Raw genomic sequence first — 23453 nt, forward strand, 5'->3', positions numbered from 1 at the left:
ATAGCTCCGCATGCCACCTGTGGCACACATGCCATAGGTTCGCCATCATGGATATGTAGTCATAATAACATTCCTTTCTCAGAGAGTCAAGGACAGCTTGCCCTGCAGCTGGACGGTTGGAAATAGGAGGCATCGCCAGTTGGGATGGTGCTTTGACTAGACCACGTGATGGACATGTGGGCAGGGACTTGGACTTTCCTTTGGGTGGGGAAAACCTGGAAGCTTTCAGATTCGGGTTTCCCCAGAGCTGCCAATATGACATTTCTAATAAAATGGAACTTTGAGGAACTTCAAGCCTTGGATTCTTCTTTGGTTGTGGGGGTGTTACTTGGAACCCCTGACACAGCCTTAAAGCAAAGCTTCCCTCCCCCACCCGCCCCGCTCATTCCAAGTGCTTTGCACAGAATTTGACCCTAACCAGCAAATGGAAAGGAATGGAAGTTACCTTAAATCTCTCCTCCTGGCAAATTCATCGGACGGGATGACCCACGGAAGGTTCTGGGGAAGGCACTGCAGGACGTCCGGGGAGAAATCCGAGGTGTCCACCCCATATTCTGCCAGGATACCTTCTGTTTCCGGATCAATTTCACCGGCCCGTCCGAGGCTTTGGGCCAATTGCCTGCAAAAAAAGTAAGAGGACTTATTGACACATCTGACAGCTCCCCTGAGACAGGAAGACAGGTTATTGCCACAGAGTCCAAAAGGAGGCTTTGATGAGTACTACAAAGCCCATGCCTCATTGTTTCACAGGTATTTCCTTACAGCAGAAACAGAATGACTGAGGGTGGGCTAAAAAACAGTGGGAGCAGAAGAGACTTCCGACTTCCTGATGGCTTCCCCATTGCGTCTCCTCCTGGGAATCTGGCAGGGAGCATTAGAATTCTTCTCTTCCTTTCGCTTCCCTTCCCTTCCCTTCCCTTCCTTGTCCTACCCTGCCCTTCTCTTCTGTCTTTCTCTAATCTTCAATTCCCTTCCCTGTCCTTCCCTGCCCTTCCCTTCCTCTTCCCTTCTGTGTCCTTCCCTGTCCTCCCCGTCTTTCTCTGATCTTCGATTCCCTCTCCTTCCCTTCTCTTTCCCGCCCTTCCCTTCCTCCCTTCAATGTCCTACCCACCCTTCCCCTCTGTCTTTCTCTGATCTTCGATTCCCTCTCCTTCCCTTCTCTTCCCCGCCCTTCCCTTCCTCCCTTCAATGTCCTACCCACCCTTCCCCTCTGTCTTTCTTTGATCTTCGATTCCCTCTCCTTCCCTTCTCTTCCGTGCCCTTCCCTTCCTCTTCCTCTTCCCTGCTCTTCCCTTCCGTGTCCTCCTCGCCCTTCCCCTCTGCCTTTCTTTGATTCCCTCTCCTTCCCTGCCCTGCTCTGCCCTTCCCGGCTGGCAGATGAGTGGGTCTTGTTGGGTGGGAGAGGGAGTGAGGGATTGCAAGACTGGCTGGGAAACTGTCATGAAATGAAATGTTGAGAATGAAGATGACATGACCAGCAGCAGCCAGTAGCCCTGAAGCAGCCACAATGTCCCCATATTTCATATGGGGGAGAGGGGGGAATAGCTCTGCGCGTGGGGCAGGTGAGCAAACACATAGAGCTTCATTTGTTTGAGCGGCAGGCGCGAGTGCGGCCCAGCTGCGAATAGGCCTCAACCCGATAGGTTGGGAAACCCTGCTGTAGAATCACAGGACTGGAAGGGACCTTGGAGGTCTTCTAGTCCAACCCCCCCCCACCCCGCTCGAGCAGGAGATGCTATACTACCATTCCAAACCAGTGACTGTCCAGTCTCTTCTTAAAAACCTCCAGTGATTGTATCCAGATATGCAAGCAAAATGTTGGAGATGTAATTGTGATGATGCTACAATATTTTCATATTTGGTGGACTTGCAAGAATATCAAGGCTTTTTGGATAAGAATTTGGTGGATTTTACAAAATGTTTTGAAAAAGAAGATAAAAGTTCCTGCCGCATTTTTTTTTTTACTGGGAATTATCACGGACTGTACAGTAATTGAGACTAAATTGATTTTAAATCTAATAACAGCCGCAAGATTACTGACAGGACGGTATTGGAAGGAAAAATTTGCCTTACACAATGTAAGCCGCCCTGAGTCTTCGGAGAAGGGCGGGATATAAATTCAAACTAAAAAAAAAAAAAGAAGTACCTACAATAGAAGAATGGATATTGAAAGTTGCCAATTTGGCTGAGATGGCAAAAATCTCAGCCTTTTTGAAAGACAATACGCAAGAAAGATACTTAAATGAATGGAAAAAATGGATTGACTATATCCAAAATAGATATCAGACGAAGAGATATCAGACTGCCTTTGAATGATCAGGATGTATTATTTCTGATTGCTATGAGGGAGGTTAGGATTTGATGAGAAATGCAGGAGTATAACTGAGTTAGGAGGGACAAATTTTTAGTATATGTTTGTTTTATTTTTAACTATACCTTGTGTTTGTTCCGGGAAGTCGGGGAGGGGGGAAGGGGAGAGGGGTTTTTTTTTTAAGGGAGGGGGTAATGAAGCACCCACAACTTCTGGAGGGAAGCTATTCCACTTATTGTTTTCACAGTCAGCAAATTTGTCTTTATTTCTAGGTGGGTTCTCTCCTTAAATTAATTCCCATCCGTTGCTTCTTGTTCTGCCTCCAGAAGTTGTGGGTTCTTCAACACTGGAAGTTTTTATAAGAAGAGATTGGACAATCCTTTGTCTGGAATGGTAGAGGGTTTCCTGCTTGAGCAGGGGGTTGGACTAGAAGACCTCCAAGGTCCCCTCCAAGGGCCGTGGATAGCTCAGGCTGTAAGGAGCCTGTTATTAGAACACAGTAGCCTGCAATTACTGCAGGTTCAAGCCCGACCCAAGGTTGACTCAGCCTTCCATCCTTTATAAGGTAGGTAAAATGAGGACCCAGATTGTTGGGGGGGGCAATAAGTTGACTTTGTAAATATACAAATAGAATGAGACTATTGCCTTACACACTGTAAGCCGCCCTGAGTCTTCGGAGAAGGGCGGGATATAAATGTAAATTTAAAAAACAAACAAACTCTGTTCTGATTGATAGGGAGGATAGGGATAGGGATAGGGATAGGGATAGGGATAGGGATAGGGATAGGGATAGGATAGGATAGGATAGGATAGGATAGGATAGAATAATAGAGTTGGAAGGGACCTTGGAGGCTTTCCAATCCAACCCCCTGCTCAGGAAGTAGACCCTATACCATTCCAGACAAATTGTTGTCCAATCTCTTCTTAAAAACCTCCAGTGTTGAAGCACTCACAATTTCTGGAGGCAAGTAGTTCCACTGATTAATCGTCCTCACTGACAGGAAATTAATTCCAGGTTGCTTCTCTCCTTGATCAGTTTCCATCCGCTGCTTCTTGTCCTGCCTTTGGGAGCTTTGGAGTATTGGTTGCCCCCCCCCCCTCTTCTTTGGGGCAGCCCCTCAAATATTAGAAAACCGCTATCACATCCCCTCCCCCAAGTCCTTCTTTTCATTAAACTAGACATACTCGTCTAGAGTAGAAAGTTAGCAGTTTGTGGTAGCTAGTATTGCTTAGTACTGGGGTCTGCAAACTTGGCTCCTTTAAGACTTGTGGACTTCAACTCCCAGAGTTCCTCAGCCAACTTTGCCAGCTTTGCTTGCTGAGGAACTCTGGGAGTTGAAGTCCACAAGTCTTAAAAAAACCAAGTTTGCAGAGCCCTGGCTTAGTACCTCACCCCATTCCTAAGAGGTCTGTAAGGGGCGTGCATAAGAGCACAAACGTGCCTACCGTTCCTGTCCCATTGTTTCCTTTCGTTATATCCAATTAATATAGTTATTACATACTCATACTTCTATATATGCTTATATATTGTATAGTAATTTCATGCTTATGCTTATATATACTGTGTGACAAAATAAATAAATAAATAAAAATTAATAAATATACTAAGCAGAATAGGGACGCAGTGGCTCAGGGGCTAGGACGTTGAGCTTGTCGATTGAAAGGTCGGCAGCTTAGCGGTTCGAATCCCTAGTGCTGCCGTGTAACGGGGTGAGCTCCCGTTACTTGTCCCAGCTTCTGCCAACCTAGCAGTTTCGAAAGCACGTAAAAATGCAGGTAGAAAAAATAGGGACCACCTTTGGTGGGAAGGTAACAGCGTTCCGTGCGCCTTTGGCGTTGAGTCATGCCGGCCACATGACCACGGAGACGTCTTCGGACAGCGCTGGCTCTTCGGCTTTCAAACGGAGATGAGCACCGTCCCCTAGAGTCAGGAACGACTAGCACGTATGTGCGAGGGGAACCTTTACCTTTATCTTACTAAGCAGAAGAGAAGGGCAACTAGCAGCCAAGTGGATGGACTGAGTTCCCATACCGATGGGTGCCACACCTGAAGGACCAGGTTAGAGACAATATTGTCATGGAGAATATCTACCTTTGTAGCCACCACCCTGACGCCGCATAATCAATCGTAAACACAGCAACTTGCGCTAACAATAATTATGAGTCACTTGTTTAAAAAAAAAAAAAGGACATTTCTTCTATTGTTAACTTGGGGGAATGTCCCCACCATGAAGGAAGCAGCGGTGGAGCAACAGGAAATAAAGAAGGTTAAAAAAATGGAGAATTCCATTCACCCAGGGGGAGTTTTCTCGGCAGCGAACAAGCAGTGATTCACCCTGACTGCGCTGGGAGTGAAATTATACCGGGCAGGTGTCAGGTTAGATAGAGAAGTAACAAATCCCAGCTTGTTGGGACAGAGGACGTCAGCTGGACTTTTGATCCAGTTATTTCCAATCGGCCAACCGTACCCAGAGGGCACCAGGTTGGAGAAAAATGAACGAGACTGTTAGACCCACCCACCCCACCCACCCCACTTGCATTTCCTTGAGTTCTTGGTGTGACACACAATTACCGTATTTTTCAGACTATACGACGCACCTAAATTTAGAAGAGGAAAACAACAAAAATTTTGGCCCTTTTTTCGGCCTGTTTTTGAGGCTTTTTTCGGCCTGTTTTTGAGGCTCTATTCAGCCCGTTTTTAGAAGCTTTTTAGCCTGTTTTGGGGGTCTTTTTTCAGTCCATTTTCAAGGCTTTTTTCGGAAAAAACAGGCTGAAAAAAGCCTCCAAAACGGGCCAAAAAAAGCCCCCAAATCGGCCAAAAAAAAGCCCCCAAAACGGGCCAAAAAAGCCTCGAATGTGGGCTGAAAAAAGCCTCAAATACAGGCCGAAAAAAGCCTTGAAAATGAGCCGAAAAAAGCCTTGCAAACAGGCCAAAAAAACCCCTCAAAAACAGGCTGAAAAAAGCCCTGAAAATGGGCCAAAAAAAGGCCCGAAAACGGGGCGTGCGGAGGCTAAAAAATGGCCAGCGGGTGGGCAGGGCTTCAGCAATATTCAGTTTATAAGACGCATAGACATTTTCACCCCCTTTTGGGAGACAAAACAGTGTGTCTTGTAGTCCGAAAAAATACGGTACTCATCCTTCTCTGAGTCAAGATTGGGGCAAGGATGGAAAATTAGGTGTCCTCTATATCAGGGGTCTCCAACCTTGGCAACTTTAAGACTTGTGGACTTCAACTCCCAGAATCCCTCAGCCAGCTTTGCTTACTCTCTTGTAATCCCTTCCTCTGCAATCTCTCCACTTTAAGAGGTTAAGAGAAAAAGAAACAGATTCAGCTGGCTGAGGGATTCTGGGAGTTGAAATCCACAAGTCTTAAAGTTGCCAAGGTTGGAGACCCCTGCTCTATATTTCTCCTTTATTCCATGCTCCAAGTAAGGCTAGATTAGGGGGAAAGAACATTAATTTCAGAGATATCGGTGAGGGAAACATATAGGTAGTCCTCGACTTACGACCACAACCGAGCCCCAAAGTTTCCTACTGCTGAGCAAGGGAGTTGTTAAATAGGTTTGGTCCTGTTTTACGACCTTTCTTGCCACAGTTGTTAAGTGAAGCAGTGCGGTTGCTAAGCGAACCACCGCAGTTGTGAAGTTAGTAACATGGCCGTTAAGTGAATCGGGCCTCCCCGTTGTCTTTGCTTGTCAGAAGGCCGCAAAAGCGGATCACTGCAGCCGACATATGTATGAAACAGTTTCCAACTATTTGAATTTTGATCAAGTAACCATGGGGATGCTTGCAAAGATCATACGGGTGAAAAATGGCCGGAAGTCACTTTTTTCAGTTTGAACGGTCACTACAAGAAGGGTTGTAAAGAAGATCAAAAAATTGGTATAATGCAAAGGGAGGAAAATTTAATCAAGCGAATTACAAATCAGACCCAGGAGCATATAAAGAGATTGTATAATGTGTTACTGGAAATAGATTCGGAAAAGGATTTGGTAAAGGACTGTATGATAAAATGGGCACAGAATATTCAGGAACCAATAATGTTGGCAACATGGGAGAAAATCTGGGTTAGAAATGTTAAGTTCACACAAGCACAGAATCTAAGGGAAAATTTTTATAAGATGCTTTATAGATGGCACTTAGATCCCCAAAAATTATCATGTATGTATCCTGATATCCAAGCGAAATGTTGGAGATGTGACTGTGATGACGCTACATATTTTCATATTTGGTGGACTTGCAAGAAAATCAGGGCCTTTTGAATAAGAATTTGGTGGATTATTCAAAATGTCCTGAAGAAGAAGATAAAGTTCCTGCCGTAATTTTTTCTTTTGGGAATTATAACAGATTGTACACTGACCGAGATTAAATTGATTTTGAACTTAATAACAGCAGCAAGGCTATTGATTGGACAATATTGGAAGAAAAAAGAGTTACCTACAATAGAAGAATGGATATTGAAAGTTACTAACTTGGCTGAGATGGCTAAAATCTCAGCCTTTTTGAAAGACAATACACAGGAAATATATTTAATTGAATGGAAAAAATGGATTGATTATTTACAAAACAGATATCAGATTAAGAGATATCAGATTGCCTTTGAATAATTAGGATGTATTATTTTATATAATGGGGGGGGTTAGGAAATGAAAAGACTTGGATGAGGTTAATTGGATTAGAAGGGAAAATTTTATTCTATGTTTGGTTTATGTATAACAATACCTTGTGATTGACCCGGGAAGCCGGGGAGGGGGATGAAGGAGGGGGAAGGGGTTTTGGGGGAGGGGGAAAGGGGAAATGTTTTTGTTTGTTAAAACTTTTTCAATAAAAAAAAAAAGAAGGATTGTAAGTCAAGGTCTACCTGTACTCAAGAGGTGGGCTGCATGTAATTTAACAACCAGTTCGCCTAGTGCAGAACCGAAAATGTGAACGCGCAGTTTCAAACACACGGCAATTTCCTGCGCGCGGCTTCCAGCACACCTTCTCGGGCAGCCGCGGTGAGTAGAGCGGGCGAGGCACGGAAATCAGGTGGGCTGCGTGGGTGGGGCGAGTGAGCCAGAGTGTGAGATATATAAGATGGGATAGCACCGGGGCAGGTGGGCGGGCCCAGCCGGTGGTCGGAACGACCGGTTCACCTGAACTGGTCCGAACCGGCAGCAGCCCACCTTTGCCTGTACTGTGACAGTGGGAACAGTGAACCAGTGGAACTGCTCGCCACAAGAAGTTGTGAGTGCTCCAACACTGGAGGTTTTTAAGAAGAGACTGGACAGCCACTGGTCTGATATTGTATAGCGCAGTGTTGGTGAACCTTTGGCGTTCTCGCGTGCTGGCACACGTGCCAGAAATGGCACATAAAACCCTCCCATGGCGAATGAACGGCCTCACCAGCTTCTCTTCCGCGTTCCTATGTCTAAACACGTGCCGGTCAGCCGGCCATCGCGTGCGTAGGGGTGGCGGACCCCGGAAGAGCGGCGGTCCATCGTGCATGCGCAAGTCAGCACCCAAACACCCGATGAACAGCTGGCCTTCGCGCATGCGCGCAACGGCAACCCGGAAGGTCGGGTGCCGGCCTGTGCATGTGCGATGGACCGCCACTCTTCCTGGGTCCGCCGCCCCCGTGTGTGCGATGGCCAGCTGACCGGCGCACGTTTAGGCACAGGAACAAGGAGTTGGCGAGGCCACACATTCACCACAGGAGGGTTTTGCGTGCCACTTCCGGCACGCGTGCCATAGGTTCGCCGACACGGGTATAGGGTTTCCTGCTTGAGCAGGGGTTGGACTAGAAGACCTCCAAGGTCCCTTCCAGTTCTGGTTCTGCTGCTACTTATTCCCCTCTTCCCCTTCAACAGCCACATACCCAAGGGCAAAGTTGCTATCTTCCCGCCAATCCACAATGCGACAGATGAAAAGAATGCTGGAGTAGTCCTCGGGGCGCGTGGCAAAATCAGGAGGGCAGTCGGCCAAGGCCACGTAGGTGCGAGGCACTCGGTGGTCGGCCGGCGAGAACATGGCATACTTCCGGAACAACTCACTGTTGCGATCGGTCAAGAGACGGATGAAGCCCATGGCTGTCCTGGAATGCTTCTTCTCCAATATGTAGACCACCTGGAAAAGTCAAGAGGTCAACAGTTAGGGGTACTTTGCCAAACAACATTGCTTCTAATAAGGGACGATATTTGTAGCTCAGGTTTTCACCCTCCCCAGACTCCTAGAAAGGCTCTGGAGCCAGGTGAGAGAGAAAAACAGGCCTACCAGGCCATCGCGTGCCAGGAGCGGGAGGGGTGGTGACGCATGCATGCGCGGGGGAGGGGTACATAGAATTATGGGTGTGGGCATGTGCGTGCATGCCCACCCGCCCCGCCTCGCCTCCTGGCACATGATGGCAAAAAGCTTGCAATTACTGCAGATTCAAGTCCCACAAGGCCCAAGGTTGACTCAGCCTTCCATCCTTTATAAGGTAGGTAAAATGAGGATCCAGATTGTTGGGGGCAATAAAAAGTTGACTTTGTATATATATAATATACAAATGGATGAAGACTATTGCTTAACACAGTGTAAGCCGCCCTGAGTCTTCGGAGAAGGGCGGGATATAAATTCAAAAAAAAGGGGGGGGGGGGTTGGACAAGAAGACCTCCCAAGGCAAGAGGTCCCCAACCTTAACAGGAGCGAGCCACTTAAAGAAATAAGGAGAAATTTCCTGACTGTGGGAACAATTAACCAGGGGGAACTGCTCCATCGCTTTAAGAAGAGATTGGAGAGCCAATGGTCTGGAATGGATATTAGGGTCTCCTCCTTGAACAAGGGCCTCTGGTGGCTCAGCAGACTAAGTCTGTCTGTTATTAACAGCAGCTGCTTGCAATTTCTGCAGGTTCAAGTCCCACCAGGCCCAAGGTTGACTCAGCCTTCCATCCTTTATAAGGTAGGTAAAATGAGGACCCAGATTGTTGGGGGCAATTAAGTTGACTTTGTATATAATATACAAATGGATGAAGACTATTGCTTGACATAGTGTAAGCCGCCCTGAGTCTTCGGAGAAGGGCGGGATATAAATGCAAATTTTTAAAAAAATGGTTAGCCATCACTGGTATAGATTATAGGACCTATAAAATAAACAACGAAAAAGGGACACCACGAGAATACATCCAAATAACACCCTCCCCCCCCCTAATTTTGAACATATTCAAATTCCCGCCAAAAACCAGGGAGGGGAGGGCATTTTTCTATTTGTGGCTTGCCATTTTTATTTTAGTAATTTAATTGACAAAGTGACGAGTTTTTTGGGGGGGGGGAGAGAAATAATACCTTTGCAGTCTTTTGAACATTCTGCTCCGTCTCTTCCGGTTTTGTAGCGCCGACAATGCAAGTTTCCAGATCTTTTCCTAAAATAAAAAAAAAACACACAAACACATAGGATACATTCACCGCATTTGGATCAAAGTTACTCACTTCGCCTTTCCAAATGTCCCGTTTTGGCCCGCTTTAAGGGCTGGAAAGGAGCAAATTCATTATATAAAAAATTACGAACCGCGGCGTTTCCAGATTCCCTCTCTAACCAGCAACCAAGAAAAGAAATATGGTCCACTTTCATTGTGCACATCTGCACAAATCAAAATAAGCCCAAGGTTTAGAAAAAAACCTCTACACCAACCATAATAAACGTAATGGTGGAAAACATGTTTTATTTCTTAAACACAAATAAGGAGCTGGAATTTCTTGGCGCTTCCGACATCGGGGTCATTTAATTTGTTACTGTACATAAACAGTTCCCCCTCTGGAAGGCTTGGATTCATTAAAATGTTGAACTTCCTTTAGGGAACGGTCAGCAACAGCCGAAAATGCGCATTTCGCCTAGGAGCCTAAACCGCATCTTCCAGCAGTATCGTCTTGCGTGAGGTCAAAAAGTCTCGAGAGAAAACCGCATTTGGGGAAAATCCTTTTTTTTTTCTCTTTCAAGAGGCAACTGGACTTTCGGGTTTTTCTTTTTGAAGACGTTTCCCTTCTCATCCAAGAAGCTTCTTCGACACTGACCGGATGGCGGGGAAGGGAAGGATTGATACTCCTTGCAGCCAGCTGGTCATTTGGATCCTTTTTAGAGGGTCCTTGAGGCCACTTGGAAGTTTGTCTCTGTCCTCAGGGTCAGCTTCCTGGTGCAAATGGGGGGTGGAGCCTTTTGGGACCTGCTGAAAGGACTACGTTGTAGACTGGAGATAGATCAGGAGTCTCCAACCTTGGCAACTTTAAGACTTGTGGACTTCAACTCCCAGAATCCCTCAACCAGCTTTGCTTTGCTGGCTGAAGGATTCTGGGAGTTGATGTCCACAAGTCTTAAAGTTGCCAAGGTTGGAGACCCCTGAGATAGATGATGCTGTGTCTTTCCTCTTCTGTTGAGGGAGGGCTGTTCAAATTTGACATCAATGGCTCTTTTGACCCCCTCTTTCAAACCATGGTAGCTCAGGCTGGTAAGAAGCCTGCTATTAGAACACAGCAGCCTGCAATTACTGCAGGTTCAAGCCCGGCCCAAGGTTGACTCAGCCTTCCATCCTTTATAAGGTAGGTAAAATGAGGACCCAGATTGTTGGGGGGGCAATAAGTTGACTTTGTAAATATACAAATCGAATGAGACTATTGCCTTATACACTGTAAGCCGCCCTGAGTCTTCGGAGAAGGGCGGGATATAAATGTAAATAAATAAATAAATAAATTTAAAAAAAACCAAAATGTGGACTTTGCTGACTTCAAAAGAGCGGCCTTTGCCTTTTAAATGATGATGGACTGCTGAATCTAGTCCTGATGGGTTTGTTCTCCTATGTTGTGCCATGTGTTTACGAAGTGGCTGTTTTGTTTCCCCGATGGACAGATCTGCACAGGGGTCACTGCATTGTACTGCATAGACCATGTTCCTCACACGCACTACAACGCGGTGAGTCACGTGCAGATCTGTATATCTATCTATCTCTAGTCCACAACATAGGCCTTTCAACAGTTCCAAGAAGGCAATCAGTGGTGGGTTTCAAATTTTTTGTACTACCGGTTCTGTGGGTGTGGCTTGGTGCATGTGGTATTGCTTGGTGGGCGTGGCAGGAGAAGGATACTGTAAAATCTCCATTCCCACCCCACTCCAGGGGAAGGTTACTGCAAAATCCCCATTTCCTCCCAATCAGCTGGGACTCGGGAGGCAGAGAATAGATGGGGGGCGGGGCCAGTCAGAATTTTTACTACCGGTTCTCCGAACTACTCAAAATTTCCGCTCCCGGTTCTCCAGAACTGGTCCGAACCTGCTGAAATCCAACTCTGCTCCACGCCCATTTGCACCAAGTGATACTGAAGACACAGGTACACCTCCAAGTGGCCTCAACGACTCTCTAAAAGAAGGCAAATGACCAGCTGTCTACGAGGAGTGTCAATCCTTCCATCCCAGTCAGAGCTGAAGAAGCTTCTTGGATGAGAAGCAAAAGGTCTTCAGAGAAAAACCAGAAAGACCAGCCGCCTCTTTAAAAAAAAAAAAAAAAAAAAAGGACTTTTGGGAGAACCATCAACCTGGATGACTGAGAATCTCCATAGACATTTGGGGAAAATGGAAAAAGTGGTTTACAAAGCAGAACACGAAGGGAAGGACGACCTGGGTTTAGATCCAACACAGTGTAAAGAAATCAAATTTAGAAAGTCAAGTTTTGAAAATTGCACTTGGAACTTGCTCAGCCTTCCGTCCTTCTGAGGTCGGTAAAATGAGGACCCAGATTGTTGGGGGCAAATATGCTGACTCTATAAACTGCTTAGCGAGGGCTGTAAAGTAGGGGTCTCCAACCTGGGTCCCTTTAAGACTTGTGGACTTCAACTCCCAGAGTTCCTCAGCCAGCAAAGCTGGGAGTTGAAGTCCACAAGTCTTAAAGGGACCCAGGTTGGAGACCCCTGCTGTAAAGCACTGTGAAGTGCTATATAAGTGTGATTGTTATTCCTCCTTCCTTCCTTCCTTCCTCCCTCCCTCCCTCCCACCCTTCGGTGGTGACGCAGCGGTTAGAAGGCTAACTCTGCCCACAGCCAGGAGTTCAATCTTGACCAGCTCAAGGTTGACACAGCCTTCCATCCCTCCAAGGTCAGTAAAATGAGGAGCCAGGTTGTTGGGGGCAAGAGGCTGACTCTGTAAACCGCTTAGAGACGGCTGTAATAGCACTGTGAAGTGGCATATAAGTCTAAGTGCTATTGCCCTTCCTTCCTTCCTTCCTTCCTTCCTTCCTTCCTTCCTTTCTCCCTTCTGTGGTGACACAGTGGTTAGAAGGCTAACTCTGCCCACAGCCAGGAGTTCAATCTTGACCAGCTCAAAGTTGACTCAGCCTTCCATCCCTCCGAGGTCAGTAAAATGAGGACCCAGGTTGTTGGGGGCAAGAGGCTGACTCTGTAAACCGCTTAGAGAGGGCTGTAATAGCACTGTGAAGTGGCATATAAGTCTAAGTGCTATTGCCCTTCCTTCCTTCCTTCCTTCCTTCCTTCCTTCCTTCCTTCCTTCCTTCCTTCCTTCCTTCCTTCCTTCCTTCCTTCCTTCCTTCCTTCCTTCCTTCCTTCCTTCCTCTCTCCCTTCTGTGGTGACACAGTGGTTAGAAGGCTAACTCTGCCCACAGCCAGGAGTTCAATCTTGACCAGCTCAAGGTTGACACAGCCTTCCATCCCTCCGAGGTCAGTAAAATGAGGAGCCAGGTTGTTGGGGGCAAGAGGCTGACTCTGTAAACCACTAAGTGCTGTGTTGCTTTTCCTTCCTTCCAACCTCCCTCCCCTCCCTCCCTCTCCTCCCTCCCTCCCTTCCTTCCTTCTTCCTTCCTGACTGGCTCAAGGTTGACTCAGCCTTCCATCCTTCCGAGGTCAGTAAAATGAGGAGCCAGGTTGTTGGGGAGGGCAACAACAACCTGCTAAACTGCTAAGTGCTATTGCTCTTCCTTGCTTTCTTCCAACTACCCTCCCTCCCTCCCCTCTTTCCCTCCCTCCCTCCTTGTAGTGTCGATGCAGTACTGCAGGCAAATTCTGGCCACTGTCAGGGGTTCGATCCTGACCGGCTCAGGGTTGACTCAGCCTTCCATCCTTCCGAGGTCAGTAAAATGAGGAGCCAGGTTGTTGGGGGGCAAGAGGCTGACTCTGTAAACCTCTTAAGAGAGGGCCGTAAAGCACCGAAAAGCAGCATATAAGTCTTAAATGCTAGATGGCTAGAACTATCCATTCACTGCAGCATTCCGAGTACTGAGAACTACAAAGAAGGAAGGCAGCCCCTTAGTATCCAGACAAAAGATTTTTTATTTTTTTTTGCAGAAAACAAACCTGTCCTTGGGCCAGGAAATCAGGATGTTCTCCTACTTCCAAAAAAGCTAATTGTTAAAATTAAAATTAATTAAAAAATCTTTTTAAATTTCTCTGCAACCACAGTCTCTTCCTTTATCCTTTTGTAGTTATAACTTTCACTTTCCTTTGTGTAATGCCAACGCCATTTTAAATCCACTCAGGTTGAAAGTTAGTTCAAAGGAAAGAAATAGAAATAATTTGAAATGAAATCGGGGCTGCTCAGCTGCCGTTTCAGAAGGGAATGGAAAGGGAGAGATGAGTAGAGAGAGGGAAGGAAGAAAGTAGGTAGGAAAGAGAGAGGTAGAAGAGGGGGAAAGGAGAGGAAGAAGAAAGGGGAAAGAGAGAGGGTTAGAAAGGGTGGAAGAGAAGAGTGGGGAAGGAGGAGAGGATGTAGAAAAGCGAAGGAGAAGAAGGATGAAGAAAGTAGAAGAAAGTAGAGAAGGGAGGAGGAAAGGTTGTGTTAAGGAAGGAAGTGGTAGCTGGGCAGGTCCGAATAAGTAACAAATGAAAGTTAATGACTAATGTTGAATAAGAGACTCTACATTGAATAGGTTGTTGGGAAATGGAAATAAAACTTTTTTATAAAAAAAAAAGCTAATTGTTAATGGAAGAGGTCACCCTCCATCACTCCCCCCCCTCCCAATTTAAGGAAACATTGTGGTAGATAAATATTTATTTATATATTTCATTTATTTGTATTCTCCCTTTTTTATTTTTATAAGCAGCTTGAGGTGGTGAACACACACCATACAGGTAGTCCTCGACTTACGTCATTTAGTGACCTTGCGAAGTTATAACGGCGCTGAAAAACGTGACCGATGACCGTTTTTCACACTTAACGACCGTTGCAGCATCTCCCATGGTCCCATGGTTCGTATTTACGACGGGGGTTCTGGGGTCCCGTGATCCCCTGCTGACAAGCAAAGCCAATGGGAAAGCCAGATTCACTTAACGACCGTGTTGCTAACTTAACAACGGCAGTGATTCACTTAACAATGGCAGTGGTTCACTTAACAGCTGTCGCAAGAAAGGTCCTGAAATGGGACCAAACCCATTTAACAACTGCCTTGCTTAGCAACAGAACTTTTGGCCCCAATTGTGGCCGTAAGTCGAGGACTACCTTTATGACTCCCAGAGCAATGCCTCTGAGTTAATATTCTTTTCCCCCAACCTAATGGTATTTAACAACAGAGGCAAGAAAAGTAATAAAACGGGGCAAAATTCACTTAACAAAATGTTTCACTCAGCAACATAAATTTTGGGGTCAGTTGTGGTCATAAGTCAAGGACTACCTGTACTCTCTCCTCCTCTTATTTTCCCCATAACAACCCTGTGAGGTGGATTGGGCTGAGAGTGAATGATTAGCCCAAAGCCACCCAGCCAGCTTTCATGCCTAAAGCAGGACTAGAACTCCCTTTCGCCTGGTGACTGGCCCAAGTCTCCTAGCCAGTTTTAATGCTACAGCAGGACTAGAATTCCCCATCTCCTGGTGACTGGCCCAAATTCACCCAGTCAGCTTTCATGCCCAAAGCGGGACTACAATTCCCAGTCTCCTGGTGACTATCCCAAAGTCACCCAGCCAACTTTCATGCTTAAAGTGGGACTAGAACTCCCTGTCACCTGATGATTGGCCCAAGCCTCCTAGCCAGTTTTCATGCTACAGCGGGACTAGAACTCCCAGTCTCCTGGTGATTGAGCCAAAGTCACCCAGCCAGCTTTCATGCCAAAAGCGGGACTGGAACTCCCTGTCGCCTGGTGATTGGCCCAAAGTCTCCTAGCCAGATTTCATGCCTAAAGCAGGACTGGAACTCCCTCCCTCCTAGTGATCGGCCCAAAGTCACCTTACAGTTGGCCGGAGAGCTGCGTTTATATATTTTGCACTGTCTCCATGAGAAAATAAAAGGGGAAAAAATTGACCGTGGGGCCCCTTGAACTCGCAACTCTGTTTTAAAGCGCCGTGGAGAATCATCCACATGGATGCGCGGCAGCATCGGAGACTCGGCGGTGGGGTTACAGTAGTGAGGGATACACCAAAATCAACCCTGCATGAAAAATATTTCCCCGAGCGATCGGAGTCCAATCCAACCAATATTACGGCCGACATATAGCTCAGTCTAGCCTAAACTGATGCTCTCCAGATGTGTCGAATCTTCCATTTGTGCTGGCTGGGGATGAAGGGAGTTGATCCAACACCACTGGAGGATGCGAGGTGAGGAAGGGTTAGACAAACACACTCACTGCCCGCGCGGCTAGGAGGGGCCTGATTCTTACATACAAGCGAAGAGAGTGGTGGGGTGTCTTTTTTAATCGCTGACAAAAGGGGTCTGATTTGCAAGCTTAGCTCTCGAGCTAAGAACCAGGATATCTTTAAGGCAAGGTAGATCCCATCCTGGCTTGTATGAACACCGTTCCTTAGACAGATGTTTGAACCCAACCCAGGACCCAGGATTGACCATCCACCCACCCAACCCATCCATCCATCAATGGATCCATCGATGGATCCATCCATCAATGGATCCATCCATCAATGGATCCATCCATCCATCAATGGATCCATCCATCCATCAATGGATCCATCGATGGATCCATCCATCCATCCATCCATCCATCAATGGATCCATCCATCAATGGATCCATCGATGGATCCATCGATGGATCCATCCATCTAAATTTTCTCTCTTATTTTTTTTAATTTTTTATTTTTATAAGCAGCTTGAGGTGGTGAACACACACCATACAGGTAGTCCTCGACTTACGCCATTTAGTGACCTTGCGAAGTTATAACGGCGCTGAAAAACGTGACCGATGACCGTTTTTCACACTTACGACCGTTGCAGCATCTCCCATGGTCACGTGATCAAAATTCGGATGCTTTGGCAACTGGTTCTGGGGTCACGTGATCCCCTGCTGACAAGCAAAGTCAATGGGAAAGCCAGATTCACTTAACAACCGTGTTGCTAACTTAACAATGGCAGTGATTCACTTAACAATGGCAGTGGTTCACTTAACAGCTGTCGCAAGAAAGGTCCTGAAATGGGACCAAACCCCTTTAAGAACTGCCTTGCTTAGCAGCAGAACTTTTGGCCCCAATTGTGGCCGTAAGTCGAGGACCAACTTTATGACTCCCAGAGCAATGCCTCTGAGTTAATATTCTTTTCCCCCAACCTAATGGTATTTAACAACAGAGGCAAGAAAAGTAATAAAACGGGGCAAAATTCACTTAACAAAATGTTTCACTCAGCAACATAAATTTTGGGGTCAGTTGTGGTCATAAGTCAAGGACTACCTGTACTCTCTCCTCCTCTTATTTTCCCCATAACAACCCTGTGAGGTGGATTGGGCTGAGAGTGAATGATTAGCCCAAAGCCACCCAGCCAGCTTTCATGCCTAAAGCAGGACTAGAACTCCCTTTCGCCTGGTGACTGGCCCAAGTCTCCTAGCCAGTTTTAATGCTACAGCAGGACTAGAATTCCCCATCTCCTGGTGACTGGCCCAAATTCACCCAGTCAGCTTTCATGCCCAAAGCGGGACTACAATTCCCAGTCTCCTGGTGACTATCCCAAAGTCACCCAGCCAACTTTCATGCTTAAAGTGGGACTAGAACTCCCTGTCACCTGGTGATTGGTCCAAGTCTCCTAGCCAGTTTTCATGCTACAGCGGGACTAGAACTCCCAGTCTCCTGGTGATTGAGCCAAAGTCACCCAACCAGCTTTCATGCCAAAAGCGGGACTGGAACTCCCTGTCGCCTGGTGATTGGCCCAAAGTCTCCTAGCCAGTTTTCATGCCTAAAGCAGGACTGGAACTCCCTCCCTCCTAGTGATCGGCCCAAAGTCACCTTACAGTTGGCCGGAGAGCTGCGTTTATATATTTTGCACTGTCTCCATGAGAAAATAAAAGGGGAAAAAATTGACCGTGGGGCCCCTTGAACTCGCAACTCTGTTTTAAAGCGCCGTGGAGAATCATCCACATGGATGCGCGGCAGCATCGGAGACTCGGCGGTGGGGTTACAGTAGTGAGGGATACACCAAAATCAACCCTGCATGAAAAATATTTCCCCGAGCGATCGGAGTCCAATCCAACCAATATTACGGCCGACATATAGCTCAGTCTAGCCTAAACTGATGCTCTCCAGATGTGTCGAATCTTCCATTTGTGCTGGCTGGGGATGAAGGGAGTTGATCCAACACCACTGGAGGATGCGAGGTGAGGAAGGGTTAGACAAACACACTCACTGCCCGAGCGGCTAGGAGGGGCCTGATTCTTACATACAAGCGAAGAGAGTGGTGGGGTGTCTTTTTTAATCGCTGACAAAAGGGGTCTGATTTGCAAGCTTAGCTCTGGAGCTAAGAACCAGGATATCTTTAAGGCAAGGTAGATCCCATCCTGGCTTGTATGAACACCGTTCCTTAGCCAGGTCTTGCCAGATGAAGGGACCTCTGCTTGGAGAACCTCAACGGGCCACGCAAAGGACCAGGGAGTTGGGAAGAGTTGACTCTCAAGGCCACCGACTTTGAGCCCAATTCAAACATACCAGACAGATGTTTGAACCCAACCCAGGACCCAGGATTGACCATCCACCCACCCAACCCATCCATCCATCAATGGATCCATCGATGGATCCATCCATCCATCCATCCATCCATCCATCCATCCATCTCAATATTGACTATAAGACACATCTATCTATCTATCTATCTATCTATCTATCTATCTATCTATCTATCTATCTATCTATCTATCTATCTATCTATCTATCTAAATATTGACTATAAGACACACCTAAATTTAGTAGAGGAAAACAACCCCAAAAAAAAGTTTTTTGGCCCTTTTCCAGCCTTCTTCCTGCCTGTTTTTGAGGCTTTTTTTGGCCTATTTTCTAAGCTTTTTCTGGCTCGTTTTTGAGGGTTTTTTGGGGGGGCCGTTTTCTAGGCTCTTGGGGGCTTTTGGGGTTGGCCAATTTTTGAGGCTTTTTTTGGCCTGTTTTTTTCAGGTTTTTTGACCTGTTTTTTCGGCCAGTTTGGGGGGCTTTTTTCAGCCCATTGTTGAGGCTTTTTTTGGCCTGTTTTTGAGGCTTTTTGGAAAAAACAAGCTGAAAAAAACCATAGAAAACGGGTCAAAAAAAGGATGGAAAAAGGCCTGGAAATGGGGTGTGTGGAGGCCAAGAAACGGCCGGTGGGTGGGCAGGGCTTCGGCAATATTCGGTCTATAACATGCACAGACATTTTCACCCCCTTTTGTGAGACAAAAAAGTGTGTCTTATAATCCAAAAAATATGGTAGGTATCTATTCTAACCATCCATCTAAATTTTCTCTCTTATTTTTTTTTAATTTTTTTTATTTGCATTTATATCCCGCCCTTCTCCGAAGACTCAGGGCGGCTTACACTATGTCAAGCAATAGTCTTCATCCTATTTGTATATTTATATACAAAGTCAACTTATTGCTCCCAACAATCTGGGTCCTCATTTTATCTACCTTATAAAGGATGGAAGGCTGAGTCAACCTTGGGCCTGGTGGGACTTGAACCTGCAGTAATTGCAAGCAGCTGCTGTTAATAACAGACTGTCTTACCACTCTGAGCCACAGACTCAGAAGTTTCATATAACTTAAGGCAGCAAACTTATCCAACACACCTTCTTCCTCCTGTATGCCTTACAACAACCACCCTGGGTTGGGCGGGAAGAGAGGGACTGATCTAAGATCATCCAACCAGCTTTCATGCCTAAGGCGGGGCTAGAACTCCCTGGTAATTGATCCAAACTTACCCGGTTAGCTTTCATAGGTAAGGCGGGACTAGAACTCACAAGCTCCTGGTGTTTGACCAAAACCAGTTACTCTGTCAACCTTCGTGCCCAAGATGGGACTAGAACTCACCAGCTCCTGATGATTGACCCAATCTCACCCAGCCGCCTTTGATACCTAGGATGGAACTAGAACTCCCAATCTCCTGGTAGTTCGCCCAAGGTCACCCAGACAGCTTTCATGCCTAAGGCAGAACTAGAACTCACTGTCTCCTGGTGATTGGCCCAAAGTCACCCAGCCAGCTTTCATGCTTAAGGCGGAACTAGAATTCCCTGTCTCCCATTTCTAGCCTGGTGTCTTAACCACTAGACAAAACTGTCCCTGCCTGGGCTACTTCGTTCTTTTCCTTTAAAGCTATATAGAGCAGGGGTCTCCAGCCTTTGTCCCTTTAAGACTTGTGGACTTCAACTCCCAGAGTCCCTCAGCCAGCAAAGCTGGCTGAGGAACTCTGGGAGTTGAAGTCCACAAGTCTTAAAGGGACCAAGGTTGGAGACCCTGATATAGAGCATAGAGAAGTACATCAGGCTTCCGTCTTCTTTAAAATCCCATTTTACCTCCCAACGCCTGTACTTTTTGGTTTATTTTGCAGATGCAAAAAAAAAAAAAAACATTTTAGGAATATACCTTCCTTTCTCAAAGCCATCAGCTATTAGGAAAAATTAAAATATTCTAAATTATGCAGAAGTCCTGTAATGGGTGGGTAGTGGTGGTGTAACGTTGTGATCCAACCTTTTTTTCTTTGATTGCGCCTCAGTCTGGCGCAACCCAAGCAAGCAACCCTAAATCAGGAAAACAGAAAAACGAGCCTGGCCGTCAGATCGTGAGGAGGAGAGCTCATCTCCATGTGGAAAGGAGTTGTAAAGAATCCATAGTGGAAAAAGTCAGTAAGGCCCATGAATCTAGACATAGCTGGCATGAAAATGCACAGGTACCGTATATGTGGTACCTTGCTCAATAGTAGTACCTGTGAGAGGGATCTTGGAGTCCTAGCGGACAACCATTTAGATATGAGCCAGCAGTGTGCAGCAGCTGCCAAAAAAGCCAACACAGTTCTGGGCTGCATAAACAGAGGGATAGAATCAAGATCACGTGAAGTGTTAGTGCCACTTTATAAGGCCTTGGTAAGGCCACACTTGGAATATTGCATCCAGTTTTGGTCACCACAATGTAAAAAAGATGCTGAGACTCTAGAAAGAGTGCAGAGAAGAGCAACAAAGATGATTAGGGGACTGGAGGCTAAAACATATGAAGAACGGTTGCAGGAACTGGGTACGTCTAGTGTGATGAAGCGGAGGACTAGGGTAGACATGATAGCAGTCTTCCAATATCTCAAGGGCTGCCACAAAGAAGTGGGAGTCAAGCTATTCTCCAAAGCACCTGAGGGTAGAACAAGAAGCAATGAGTGGAAACTAATCAAGGAAAGAAGCAACTTAGAACTAAGGAGAAATTTCCTGACAGTTAGAACAATTAATAAGCAGAACAACTTGCCTGCAGAAGTTGTGAATTCTCCAACACTGGAAATTTTAAAGAAAATGTTGGATAACCATCTGACTGAGATTGTGTAGGGTTTCCTGCCTGGGCAGGGGGTTGGACTAGAAGGCCTCCAAGGTCCCTTCCAACTCTGTTGTTATTATTATTATTATTATTAAATATACTTCAGAGGTGCAGCATTATCGCACCCACCTTGGTCCTAGAATGCTGACCACAGCCTGGAGCTAGAAAGCTGCAGAAACCAGGAACTGTGAGAGGGATCTTGGAGTCCTAGTGGACAACCATTTCGATATGAGCCAGCCGTGTGCAGCAGCTGCCAAAAAAGCCAATGCAGTCCCATGCGGCATAAACAGAGGGATAGAATCAAGATCACGTGAAGTGTTAGTGCCACTTTATAATGCCTTGGTAAGGCCACACTTGGAATACTGCATCCAGTTTTGGTCGCCACGATGTAAAAAAGATGTTGAGACTCTAGAAAGAGTGCAGAGAAGAGCAACAAAGATGATTAGGGGACTGGAGGCTAAAACATATGAAGAACGGTTGCAGGGACTGGGTGTGTCTAGTTTAATGAAAAGAAGGACTAGGGGAGACATGATAGCAGTGTTCCAATATCTCAGGGGCTGCCACAAAGAAGAGGGAGTCGGGCTGTTTTCCAAAGCACCTGAGGGCAGGATAAGAAGCAACGGGTGCAGGAAAAAAAATGCCGAGAAACGGAGTTGTGTGTTTTTATCGTGTGGGAAGGAAGGGGAAGAAGGAAGGCAGGAGGCCGAGAGGGACACCGAAAGGAGGTTATTGTCATTTGCCAAACCCCAGAATTAAACTAAGCTGAACCTTTTGCTGCGGTGGTTATCCTGCCACTATTCAATATTTCCACCCTGGGTAAGGCTTTGTTTGCAGTGGGAGATTTAGTGTGTTAGCTTGGGCAGGGATCAGCGCAGCTTATCTTACAGTACAAACAGCCTCCAGCAGGCATCAGACCAGCAAAATAAAATTAAAAAAAAAATAAAATAATTTTTAAAAAAGCGGGTGGTTTTTTTTTTTTTGGTTTTTTTTTCCTAAATCCCTTTTTCCTTGACCCGATTACCTGACGAAATAATTATAGCTTTGCTGAAAAGCAAAACAGGCTCCCCACCCACCCACTCCCCGGAGTCCAGAAACCCCTCCGATTTAATTCTGTGATTCCCAGCAAGTGAAAGCCAGCCTTGGGGGAGGCGAGGACCCCTCTGGGACACCACCCCCCCTTGGAAGAGTTTGCAAGCTTGGGGGGGGGGGAAGGGGTGAGGAGGGGGAAGGGCTGCCTTTGAACCCACAGCCCCTGGGCTGGGTCCCACGGTTTAAAGTTCCTGAAAGTTTCGGATTCGATTAAGCGGGCGGGGTGGGGGGGCGGTGAGCATCAGAAAGGGGCCAAAGCCGCCCCCTTTCAAGGCATCGTATTAATACACTTATTAGTCATGACAATTCCAAAGAAGTTTCTATTTTATTCTTTTTTTTTTTATTTTATTTTTCCAGGCTCGCTGCGGCCCCTGTGGAAATTCATCCCGGGCTCCAAGAAAGAAAGAAAGAAAGAAAGAAAGAAAGAAAGAAAGAAAGAAAGAAGGAAGGAAGGAAGGAAGGAAGGAAGGAAGGAAGGAAGGAAAGAAAGAAAGAAAGAAAGAAAGAAAGAAAGAAAGAAAGAAAGAAAAAAAGAAAGAAAGAAGGCAATTAATGCTTCGCGATTCCCACGTGTGAGCAAATGGGGGGGCGAGTGTTTGCTGATTTATTTATTTTGAATTTGACAGGGGCTGGTGTGTGTGGAGGGGGGGGAACGGAGGGGAAATGGGCATCCTTCATCCCGGATGGAAAGGATATCAAGGAAAACCTGGGTAATCCAATAACAATACCACCTGGCAAGGAGCGGAGGCCTCGGAGATGCTTTTCCAGCCTCTTTGGGGGCTGCTCGGCCCAGGAAATTTGGGCCGAAGGGGTTTTGAGGGCATCTCGTTACTTCCCCAGATGCGATGGGAAGCCAAGAGAGGCCGGGCCGGCTCTGGAGCCCCCGAGGGGCAGCCTCAGGTCTCCTGAAGGAAGCGGGGGGGGGGGGAATTGCAGGGAAAACTTCAGAAAGCTCTTCTTAGATGAGCCAAAATAGCCTGATGGGGCTATTTTGTTCGTTGGTTAGTCTGTTTGTTTGAATCCCGCCTTTATTATTCTGAGGAAATAACTCGAGGCGGAAAACACGCACCAGAGTCTGGCTTTCTCCTCATTTGCCCACAACAACAACCCTGTGAGGCAGGTCGGGATGAGAGAGAGAGAGAGAGAGAGAGAGAGAGAGAGAGAGAGAGAGAGAGAGAGAGAGAGAGAGAGAGAGAGAGAGAGAGAGAGAGAGAGAGAGAGGGAGGGAGGGAGGGGGAGAGGAGGGAAGAAGGAGGGAGGGACTGGCTCAAAGTCATCCAGTTGGCGTTCGTGTCGAGGGTGAGACTAGAATTCACCGTCTCCTGGTGGTGGACTCAAAGTCACCCACCTGACTTTCGTCCCTAAGGCGGG

The 23453-nt window shown here is 46.6% G+C and overlaps 1 protein-coding gene across 1 annotated transcript in view; it reads right to left on the bottom strand.

Annotated features, from left to right (window-relative positions):
- Positions 1-23453, bottom strand: part of DIS3L2 (DIS3 like 3'-5' exoribonuclease 2) — a 290966-nt gene that overhangs the window by 158668 nt on the left and 108845 nt on the right. Inside the window, exons 8-10 of the mRNA XM_058187337.1 lie at positions 9615-9691; positions 8170-8417; positions 446-619 (exon numbers count right to left, since the gene is read on the bottom strand). Of these exons, the coding sequence (XP_058043320.1) occupies positions 446-619; positions 8170-8417; positions 9615-9691 (499 nt within the window). The remainder of the gene's footprint in view (positions 1-445; positions 620-8169; positions 8418-9614; positions 9692-23453) is intronic.

The sequence above is a fragment of the Ahaetulla prasina genome, chromosome 6 (assembly GCF_028640845.1).
Source record: "Ahaetulla prasina isolate Xishuangbanna chromosome 6, ASM2864084v1, whole genome shotgun sequence".
Lineage (NCBI taxonomy): Eukaryota > Metazoa > Chordata > Lepidosauria > Squamata > Colubridae > Ahaetulla > Ahaetulla prasina.